At 42.4% G+C, this 11337-nt stretch overlaps 1 protein-coding gene across 1 annotated transcript in view; it reads left to right on the plus strand.

Moving 5' to 3' along the window:
- LOC138292718 (cytochrome P450 2D15-like) overlaps positions 1–9169 on the plus strand; it is a 206552-nt gene extending 197383 nt beyond the window's left edge. Inside the window, exon 9 of the mRNA XM_069231449.1 lies at positions 8837–9169. Coding sequence (XP_069087550.1) covers positions 8837–9015 — 179 coding nt within the window. The 3' untranslated portion in view covers positions 9016–9169. The remainder of the gene's footprint in view (positions 1–8836) is intronic.
- Positions 9170–11337: the final 2168 nt, after the last annotated feature.

Below are 11337 nucleotides of genomic sequence, written 5' to 3' on the forward strand. Positions count from 1 at the left end.
GATTCTTTTGTGGATAATACGAAGATGCTTCCACACTGAGCTTGTGATGTGTGAGTACTTCTTGGTAGTGCATTAGAGAGCTCTTTGCCACGGATAATGCATGTAACAAAGTTAGCTGAAACTTTTTTTCTCCAGCAGGAATTGTGAAGTATTTCCACACTGCACTTTGTTACTTCTGACGTGATCTACCCTCCTCATCTTCCATGCTGGATTTTTCTTCTTGATATGCTTCAGAAGATGCACTAGCCATTTTAACAAAGTTCAAAATCTCCAAAACCTCAAAAGCAAACAGAGAGACTAGGGGGCATATTTATACTCTGTTTGCACCGAATCTGCGTCAAAAATTTTGAAGCAAATTTGGCGCAAACCTTCCACCATATTTACACTATGATGCCGACCCCGCGAACGTCAAAATTCCTCCGTGTGCGTAATTTTCTGGATGTGGGAAACCACCTTGCGATAATGACATGCAAAGTAGGCGTTCCCGTCCAAAAAATGACGTTAAGGCCTGTGTGCCTTATTTATACTCCTGCGTCATTTTGACGCACAGGAGGGGGTGGGCTTTAAAAAATGGCGCACAGCCTGATGTGTGCAATTTTTAACGCCTGGGAGAGGGCAGGCGTTAAGGGACCTGTGGGCTCATTTCCATGGTCTCTGACTACGGAAGCAGTCCATAGGTGCCCTTCCCTGCCCTTAGAGACACCCCCTGCTACCCCCACCAACCCCTGGAGGAAACCCATGGATGCGGGGACCCATCCCAGGTAAGTACAGGTAAGATGAGGTAAGTATTTTTTTTTTTTTTTTTTAAGTGGCATAGGGGGGTCTCACTTGGGCCCCCCTACATGCCACTGTGCCCAATGGCCATGCCCAGGGGACAGAAGTCCCCTGGGCATGGCCATTGGGCAGGGGGTCATGACTCTTTTCTTTGCTAAGACAGGAGTCATTTCAATAGGGATTGTGTGTCAAAAAATGGTGCAAGTCCGGTTAGAGCCATGATTTTTTACTCTAACCTAACTTGCACCATGTTTTGACGCACAACCCCCATTCTTCCCTACGCCGGCACTGCCCGGTTAGAGTTGTTTTTTTTTTACTCTAACTAGCCCGCAGCACCTGCTAACGTCAATCCATAAATAAGGCGCCTGCCTGGTGCTTTGGAATGGCGTTAGCCGGCTGTAAATTTTTTGGCGCAAACCTGCGCCGGCGCTGGTTTACATCAAAAAGTATAAATATGGGCCTAGATGTCACTACTGCCTCCACAGTGTTCAATCTAGAAAAGAAAGCTGCAGGGTGTGGCTAAAACTATCATATGGTGTGGTCCAAATACAGCCAATGAAATGGGAAAGTTTCTTTTTCACATTGGGTGGATCCGCTGTTCCCTTTGTGGATTCCCAGTTCCCGATAAATTATAAAACCACATATTTAATAGTAAACCAACTATAGGGAAACACATATAGTTACATATAAGAGCACCCTAATACCAATATGAAAAACATAGGGCCATGTACACTGAACATAACCTTATAAAAAAAAAAGGGAGCTCTGCGGATTAGGAGCTGCGGACCCATCCCGAATCATGTGATTGGATCAAAAACCATAAAGTACGGCTGTCCACATTTTCTGGCACCATTTAGGATCGGCGGATCCTAAAAAAGATCTGAAAAAAATACAGTAAATATAGTTATATTTAAATTATTAATACTTTATTACTGTTTTAGGTACCTTATTTTGTTTTCCTTTTTTATTTCTAACCCTTATCCTGACTACGCCTTCCTAACTGTTTCTCTATACTTAGTATATTATCTCTATCATTTTTTCTCTTTTTTATTCCTTACTGAGTCCATTTTTTACTGTTTCTTAAATACCTCCATATTGCTTTTCCCTACGTTTTATTACTTTTGCTTCTTGTTTGCCACAATTTAGGCCTCTTGCAGCTTTTGATAGCCCTGTAGCTACACACGAGGTCATCCAACTGCCTCTTGGAGTCTACTTCTTTGTCCTGGTTGCAAGAGAGAGCAGGCCCAGTTCTGAAGGGCTTCTCTCTGGTCACAGACAGCAGGTCCAGTCTTCTTCTGACCTTCGACAGTTCACAAAAAGTGTTCTCAAGAGGTTGCCTTGGGATGCCGCAGTCTTTCCTGGCAATATTTGAAGGGCGGGTAGACTACTGGTGGCTCCTTAACCAAAGGGATACACATTCTGAGGAGTAACCTGCTCACTTTAGAAGCAGTTCCTGTTTGTCCTACTGCAAACAATCACACAATTCCCCTCACTCCTAAAATCCAAGATAGGGGAACCCTTTTTCCCTTGTACAGAGCCTTTGTGTCCTCCCAGATGTGTGGCCAGGGTAATGAGCATTCCCTCGTCTTTAGGCATCATGAGGCAGTTTTCTCCCCACTGGGTTTGGTGCCATCCTGACTGCGAGAGCAAAAGCTCACACCCATGCAATTGTCTCTGCTCTGAGAGCAGTTTTCATACATCATCAGGACTAATCACCCACTGGGCTACAGTTGGAGAGATAATGCAGATTAGCGTCCATGAGCTTCAGGCAGGGAAAAGGTACCTTTCTAAAAGTTATTTTTCTTTTTTTATTAAACATCCAATTTCACCATTAAGTTGGCATGTAATAAATATTAAAACAGTGATATGTTCATGTTTCCAGCTGGTTCCAACCAAGAGATAGCAGCATGCAATATTAATCCTGCTTCCTATTGTTTTCTAAAGGGCAGCCAGAGCCTTCTTACAGTGAAAATAACCTTTGGATGGTAGTCACTGTAAGGATGTTAACTACTACATGCCATGCACCCTTCTTTGTGGGCTGCAAGGCCTACTTGGGGGTGACATTAAAAGGATGGTTTTCTCCTGTCAAAAGGCGTTTTTTGACAGGTTGCATTGTAGATTTACACTACAGCAGACAGACTACACATGTTAGATCAGTAGTTATGCTTGTCCTGCATCTGCAGAGGATTGCAAAATAGGTGCTGCAGTTTGTAAGTGATGTTTAGCTTCTGGGCGCTGGGTGAACTTTCTGTCCCATATACAAGGGACCTACTGGCAAGTTAAATGTGCTAATTAGTAATACCAATTCGACAATGTTTAGAGGGGGGGGGGGCACAGACAGGTTTCTGCTGGTTGGCAGATGAGAGGTGCACAGAGTTCTAAAGCCAGCAAAGAGGATAAGGCAACAAGCTGGGGCAACATCATGCAAAAGATGGCATGGACTCACAAAATCCTTCCCTATAAGTACTTTAATATTACAGGTACATGCTTCCAGTGAGTTAATAATATGTACCACTTTCCTGTGCTGTACATTACCTGGACTAGCACAGCCCTTGCCTACATATTCCTGGTACATGCCCCATGGGTTCATGGCATGTGCCTCACTGTTGCCCTGTTCCACATGGGAGGACCGGCGGAGTACTGTGAGAGTACTGCGGTACCAACATAAACATTTTAAAAAAAACATTTTTGGACCCTAGTGGTGTCCCTAGTGCTCAGGGTATCCCTACTCTGCCACCCTATACAGTTTTTCGCAAACATTTTCAGGGCAAGTGAACCAAGTCCCTCAGTCCTGTAATGGCACCTGCAACATTTTCCTCAGTGTTGTGGCTGACAATCACATCAATGAAATGGCTGATGGAAAAGAAAGAGCTCACTCAGCTAATCAGAGGGCCCTATTTTTTAGATTCTCGTTACTGTGGTACTGTGGTAATCATCCGTATATGCTGAATTCTTTTATCACTTCAAGACCAACCTGAGCACTTCTTTGAAGGTCCCTCCCATGTCCGTTTTGTGATTTGGATACATCTATTCAGCTATTTTTTAGAAAATTAGTTTAAAAAATAGAGATGCCTAGATGAGACATGTCCAGATATGGTCAGATTGGCCACTTTAAAGGGGACTAGTCAATCCTGATTGGTTGGTCACAACTGGAACAAAATGTTGTGGCAGCCATTACAGGACTCTGAGACATGGTCCCTGTGTCCTGAAAATATATAAGAAGGCAGGATGAGTACACACGGACCCTAAAGGGCATGTGGAGTGTTCCACTTCAGGAGTCTGGGATAAATGTACCCATTGAAAGGGTGATAACTTGTATTAGTCACAGTATAGGATATTTGATGGTGATATACTACTTTCAGGAATTCTAAGGTGATTTTACCCTGTGTAAAATGCTGACCTTCTGCTGGGTTTTGTTGAACCATGTTTGGGAGGAAAATGTTTTCTCCTATGATTTTCTCTTAGAGGTTCTGGAAGGTGCCATAGACCCTAAAAAGAGAGCATTTATTCTGTAAATACATGCTGTCTTCCTCACCCATGCAAGGCCAAAAAGTCTGACAAATTGAGCCAAACCTGTACCTTCACGCAGCATCAGCCTGTCAATTGATTCCCCAGTGTTCTACTGCAGTCTCTCCACAGTGTTCTAATTTATTTATTTATTTTAAGAGTTCTAATAAAGCTGAAATGTGACCCAAAGGTATCAGAACAACTAAAGCACTAACATTCTTATTTATGACAAAAGTGTGGCACACCTGAAGCCATCTTGATTGAATTAAAGCTGTAAAACATAAAATATTTGCTTTAGAAACGAAAAATGAGGAGGGTCATTTTGTCATAGAAATGATGGTTTATGATGGATAAACAAAATTAGGACACATTTTCTAATAGTTCTCAAATATCTTTCTCAGCCATTTCAGTAAAACACTCTGATATACAGACGTAAACATTTACTTTCAATACCAGAAGCAGTCTGCCATTTAAATCCATGGCGATCAACTGCAGATTTACCACAGTCTTCTAAGGAGCAACAATAGTACTAACAGTCTACATTTATGACACAGTGTGGCATATCTGAAAGCCATCTTGAGCGAATCAAAGCTAAATCAAGTGATCAATTGAGTAAAAAACATAAATCATAACAACTAGTTTGAAACTAACAAAAACATCTCCCAACAGAGCCGCCCAAGAAAAAAGAGGCCAAATGGTGCCCAAATGTAGTACAAATATAGCCCAATGAAAGAAGTGTGCAAAACGTTTAAGTAACTCACGCAACAATTAATCAAGTGATCAATTGAATAAAAAACATAACAAAAAGTTTCAAAGACTTTTAATTGCTCTTCATTTTACCTTTCAAGAGCTCTAATCATAATTTCTCAGAGAAAAAGTACTCCCTTATTTTGTTTTTTTTCTAAAGGGAATGCTTTAAGTTTTGCAGTTTTGATTCTATGAAGATGACTTCAGGTGTGCCCACGTTCTTCATTAGAACACTGTGGAGAGGGAGCAGGGACATGGACTTGGATAACGGAGGGCAGTGGGGCGGGAGCAGGGGCAGGGGCAGGGGCAGCAAACTGACCACTCAGGACAGGCAACAGGCAGTGACAGAACAATGGACTGTGGAGTGCAGGAGGGATGGGATAAGGGCATGGACTTGGAAAATGAAGGGCAGGAGGTAGAATGGCAGGAGCAGCAAGCTGACCAAACTGTGCAGGAGGCAGGAGTACAGGCAGCAGAATAGACCAATGATGTTACACTTGTGTGACTGATGGATCGAGTGCAGTGTTAAGGACAGGACTCTTATTGTATGATTTCCACCTAATGTTTGGGCTTTTTGGATTGATGCTGCAGTTTTTTCGACTTTGAAGTGCACTGGGCCCTACTGAGCAGGCCCAGGTGCATGTGCTCTGACCCCTCAAAAAGTATGTGCAATTGTCTAGTCCATAATTGACATGCTTAACTTACCTATAAGACTGACCCTATTATATGGCTCAAAATGTACCCAGCTATTAAGGTAAATGTCACTAGTGGATTGTAGCACTTAAATGTGCCACCATTGCAGGAACAGGGTGAAAACAAAGCTCTAGGTCAGGCACAGCAGCATAGTCAGGTGGCTTTTAAACCACTAACCATACATTTAAAAATAAAACCTTTTGCCAAGTCCAGACCTTCCTTTTCAATATTCATAAGTCACCCCTGGGAAGGCCTTTAGAAAGTCACCCCTTGTTACCTTCAAATTTCTTGTAGCGAGGGAAACAAAGAGTCTGCTGGTGGAAGGAGGTGTGATCTCCTCCTAACAAGATGGCCAGAGGGCTGTGGCCGCAGATGATCCAGCTTCAAATAGGCTAATGCCTCTGATAGGCAAATACAAGTCATACCTTAGCTTGCACACTCCTTTGTGTAAGTAGACAGGCTAGCATCTCTCCCAGACGGTGGAAACCTGTTGTAGAACCGGATTTCCAGGAGGGATGACTCATTATATTGGACACAACTCAGAGGTGTGTTCCTAGCTGTGACCAAGAGAAGAAGGGTTCTAACGTTTTGGATTTAGGCAGAGAAATACACTGTGATTGTTTAGTACCAATCCACCAGGCAGTAATGTAAGAGTGAGTAGGGTTGCCCATGGGAATTTTACCCTCTTTGGTTAGGGAGTCCTTCCCACCCACAGTCTAGAAATTTGCATAAAAGTGGCACCCCTGGGTACCTTCCTCAGAACACTACTGGACTCGGAAAGAACAGGAGGACTGCACCTGCTGAACCTGTGGACCTCAGAAAGAAAGGCTGCACCAAAGAGGACTGCTCCTGCTATTACAGTCATGGATAGAGACCCAACAGGCTAAACCTGCTCCCACTTGTGCCAAGGATCAGTGAGTGGATTACAAGGGCTAGTTGCCTAGCCTCCTGTTAAACTCCTTGAATGCAAATGCTGAAGAATCCCTGAATCTGGAAAGTGTCCAGCTGACTGGTTACAACTTGACTTGATGCCACTGGTTCAGCTCGTGAGATTGAGTGCCAGGTTCCAAGAGGTGGTGCCAGGTCCTAGGCACTTGGCTGGTGCTAATGTGTACACTTTCTCCTAAAATTAACTACAACTTGTGTGCCTACAGCTCAAAGATAACACTGTTTGAAAAAGAACCTGAGGCTACCACACTGCCAGTACTCAGCTCTCCTTCACTGTCATCGTCAAAGTATGCCTGTGCTGTTGACTTGCACCGCTAAAATGTTTTGCAGGTTTGAGGATAGCCTCAAACATAATCTAAGACCCAAGGTTCATACCGGGCCATTGGACTTTGCCTGTCCACTGATGTCAAGCCAACAACCAATGCAAGCTGCTGAAGGCCCTGCAGATGAGCCTCACCGACGATGAAAAAAAAATGAAAAGTTCCTAAGTGTGAAGGTAAAAGCTTGACTGAAACAAGCCAGCCCTGCATACAAACAGCACCCAGACCCTTCCATTTGAGGCATATACAATGCTACTACTAGTAATAAGCAATGATTTATTACATTTTTTGAGTGAGTTGCGGTGATTTATGAAAACCTTTGAAAAATCAGAACTCCGGTGCCCTTCATCAGATTTTTGTCCTTTTGGTATATTTTTAAAGATAATAGCATATTATAGTTGTATAAATTGGAGAGGAATTGTTAGTGTGTCATGTTTCTTACTTATTAACTGTTTGGTACTGGTAAATGCCTTATTCTTGTTTCCTTGAGGTAAGCATGACTGTACTGTGTCACAGCTACCCAGGACTGAGCTAGTGTTTAAAATTAAAGTCACCTACCTTGACCTTATTCAGAATAGTGACATTATTACTTGATAAGGTCTCACAACCACCCCAACTAATAATCCTCTCACTCACATAGTGGTATCCTGAAGAAACATGCTTATCATTTTTCAGGCAAAACTTGCTGTCATATTTTAGAGGATTAAGTTGTTTCAACATTTACCACTTCATAACAGGTAAGTGAATGATTAGAAAACATAGGGGCTTATTTACAAGCCCCTCCATGCCTTAGAACATCACTTTTACTGACTGTCTGGTGGCGCACACTGCAGGGCCATATTTACAAGGCCACGTAAAGCCACCCTGTGTGGCTTTTCATGGCCTTGCATATATGGACTGAAGTAACGCATCGTAAGTCGCTGCATTGCCTCACCCTGCAACAGGAAGGCGTGCCATGGGTGTTAAGGTTGTTGTTGCCACGCAACACCCATTGCGTCTGACGCATTCCCAGATTTATGAAATTTGGTAAAGCTGGTAATGCGTCAAAAGCCTACGCCTAAGGGAGGTGCAAGCAGGAAAAATACCTTTATTTCTCATTGTTTTTCCTTTTTCTACAGGTGTTGCATTCTACAGCACACATAGAAAGAGGAAAACGCCTCTCACAACTGCTTTTGTGCAGGACAGTGTCCTTTACTGCACAAAAACAATCATCCCTGCAACACAGACACCCTTGCATCATGGTGCAAGGGAGCCTGCATTGGAGCATGTCAGCCCATTGTGCACCAGGATGGGGGAATAAACAGAAATGCGCCATATCTCATAGATACTGCACATTCCTGTCCTTTTCTTTTGCGCAGGGGGATGCTGCAAGAATGCTTGCGGTGCTGCCCTGCGCCAAAAGTTTGCAAATTTGCCCCATATCATTACTTCATCCAGTAATTGTATTTCGATTCCTCTTTTTCTAAACTTGTAGTAGGTCTCCATCCACTGTTGTCCATTTGATCACAGAAAAGATTATTGGCTTTCAACATGGCTGTAATAAATTAAATAGAGTGCTCTTCCTTATGTTTTGTTTTCAAGCTTTGAAAATGGAAGACTGGAAGATTCCGCCCAGCACGTCAATACTAAGTTTTCACTGTTTTTGCCAAAGAAGTGATTTATTATCAAAATACAGTATTTGACAGGGAAATGTTTAGACTTCCGTAACTGGATGGACTTCCAAATATGCTATCTGTTGAATTTTATGATATTATCTCCCAAAAATGTAATTGAAGCAGTTCCTTGCTCTCTTATTTCTCCAGTGTCCTAATATTTTGCCTTTCTCTTTTTCCCACACTGACCTCTAGGTCGCCGCGTGTGTTTGGGGGAGCAACTAGCCAGAATGGAGCTTTTTCTCTTCTTCACCACTCTCTTTCAGCGTTTCACCTTCACCATCCCAAAGAATCAGGCCAGGCCACGAGATGACCCCTTTTATGCCTTCACGCAGTCCCCTCACCCCTACCAGATCTGCGCCGAGCTGAGATGAAGTGGTGATCATCGGATCACTCCCTCTTTAGAAGTCTCCCAAGTTTCAGTTCTTCTTGTGAAGAGTTCCTCCCGCGGATACTGCAGTCGCCAAGGATGCTGTAGGATGAATACATCTGTAACTTTTTAAAATAAAGTATTCGGCTAACATCTAACCTTGTCACACTTTAGCACTATATATTTCTTAAAGCAATTCTCTTACATCAAAGGTCTTCAAACTTTGTTCTAAATAAAATGTTTACATGTCGAGTCGTCCTCCACCACAACTGTATGATAAGCAAGGGGTTGAGTGAAGTCGGCATGCTTTTCATTTCAAGGGTACCTACTATTTAGCCCATAATGTACACTATACGAAGTTCTAACAGTGTAAATGCGTCAAACGAAACCAGAAATTTACCTATATACACTGCACCCCATAGCTGGGGTACAATGGCTCCTCACATCCTTTGGCCCTGATTCAGTTGCAACGGTGCACTAATGATATATTATTGCCCTGAGAACCAGACTATCTACTCTGTGTCTTTTGCCCAGTGCTCTGGGTCATTGCCCCAATGCCTAAAGCTGCATGTCGCTTCCCCTTTGGGGAAATACACTCTCAACACATTTTAACACCACCTTCTCTGCCTGCAAGGGTACCCTGGGCGCTAATGCTAGCGAAAAATGCCTGCCTTACTTCCTATTGGGTAGCAAGACACCTGTATTTATGGTGTAGTGGCCCCTCACACTCATGGTCCCAAGTGCCACTGCATCTACTGCACTAATGATAGTTCGGGCCTGACAGGCGGTCTACTCTATTTTGCCCTTTGTTTTAAAAGCAAGCAATGAGCCTACACATCTCACCACTTTTCCCTTGGCCTTCACTTCAATGCCTAAAGGAACACTGGTACAGCAGGCCAATTCCTGATTTATTTTTCAAATGCTTAATGAGTAAGTAGGTCTTCCTACTTCTGCACTCACATATGCCAATATGTTTTTATTATGCTTTGCAATTTTATCTTTATACATTTTTGTTTCTGCTGTTAATTCCTAATCTCCGTGAAGACTGAAATGATTGATTTCCATGTTTCACTTTATGAAGACAAACTAGGCACTGGCTCAACTCCCCTGACGCTCAGCTCTCCTGCCACTACTTTCTGTACCTGTGCTTGCACATGACCCTCATTATATGGAGTTGGTCTCTCTTCAATCGATAATCTGTCTATCAACTCATCTTCTCTATCAGAATCAATCTCATTAGTCTCTGATTCTTTCTCATGTCCATGCTATTCTTTTCTGCTTCCTTCTAATTTCCATGCTTTTTCTTGTAAACACAATCTTACTTTCCTCCAATGGTTAACAGCCGTACCAATTTCTCCTTTTAACATTTTCTTAACTGCTCTCTCATTAACCTTGTAGTCCCAAACATTCAAAGCTTTGCACAGGACAGGTCTATCCTGCAGCTTCAACTCAAACATAGCACACCTCAAATTCGCAATCTTGTTCACTTCAACTGTACCAAACGTAAGTAACTATACCTTTTTATTGTCAGCACTAACTCTATTGCATTTTTTGAACCATAAAAATGTATGTCATTTATGATCTATCAGCATCTTGTGTGTGGGGGTACTCTTCCATTTGCAGTAATCACTGGCTTATTCAAACGTGTACCAGTTTCTTACCTCAATTTATTTCACTATACACAAAACTAATTCAACCAATCACAGTACAATTTTAAAACAAGATTTGCAATTGAAAACTTACACAAAACATGTACCTTGTTTCCCTACCGGAATACAGCACACATATCAAATTCACCACAGAATAGGAAACACCCCAGCATTTAAGGTGCTTTCACTTACACCAAGCTAAGTTTTCGCCTAGCGACAGTACAGCTTTGAGTCATTGAATCTATTTCCGTGCACAAGAAATGAACAACACCACCCAGCTTAGTTCATTCGCAGTTAGGCTATTAAGACTACGAAGGACTTAAACCTATGAAAATCTAACCTATAGTGAAACGTGACGCCACACGCCTTTTCAGCTGACAACCTTAATATTTTATCTTCAGATCTTCGATTTGATTTCCATAATCTGCTAACCTTATAAATAAATTCAAAACCCTTTTGCATAAAAATGACAATAAATCACAATATTGTCATCGAGGCACAATTTAAAAAAGCTTCAACAATTCGTGCAAACATTACTGTGAGAAAATGGGGTGTATTATATGGTGTAGTTGTGTGACCTCATCGTGGAATACATTCACTTTTTTGAGTTGGGTCAAGTTAGGCTGGTTTGTTAAACTGTAGGTCAACAGTGGGTAGCTGTGGCTTTGAGCAGTCAG

The sequence above is a fragment of the Pleurodeles waltl genome, chromosome 4_2 (assembly GCF_031143425.1).
Source record: "Pleurodeles waltl isolate 20211129_DDA chromosome 4_2, aPleWal1.hap1.20221129, whole genome shotgun sequence".
Classification (NCBI taxonomy): domain Eukaryota; kingdom Metazoa; phylum Chordata; class Amphibia; order Caudata; family Salamandridae; genus Pleurodeles; species Pleurodeles waltl.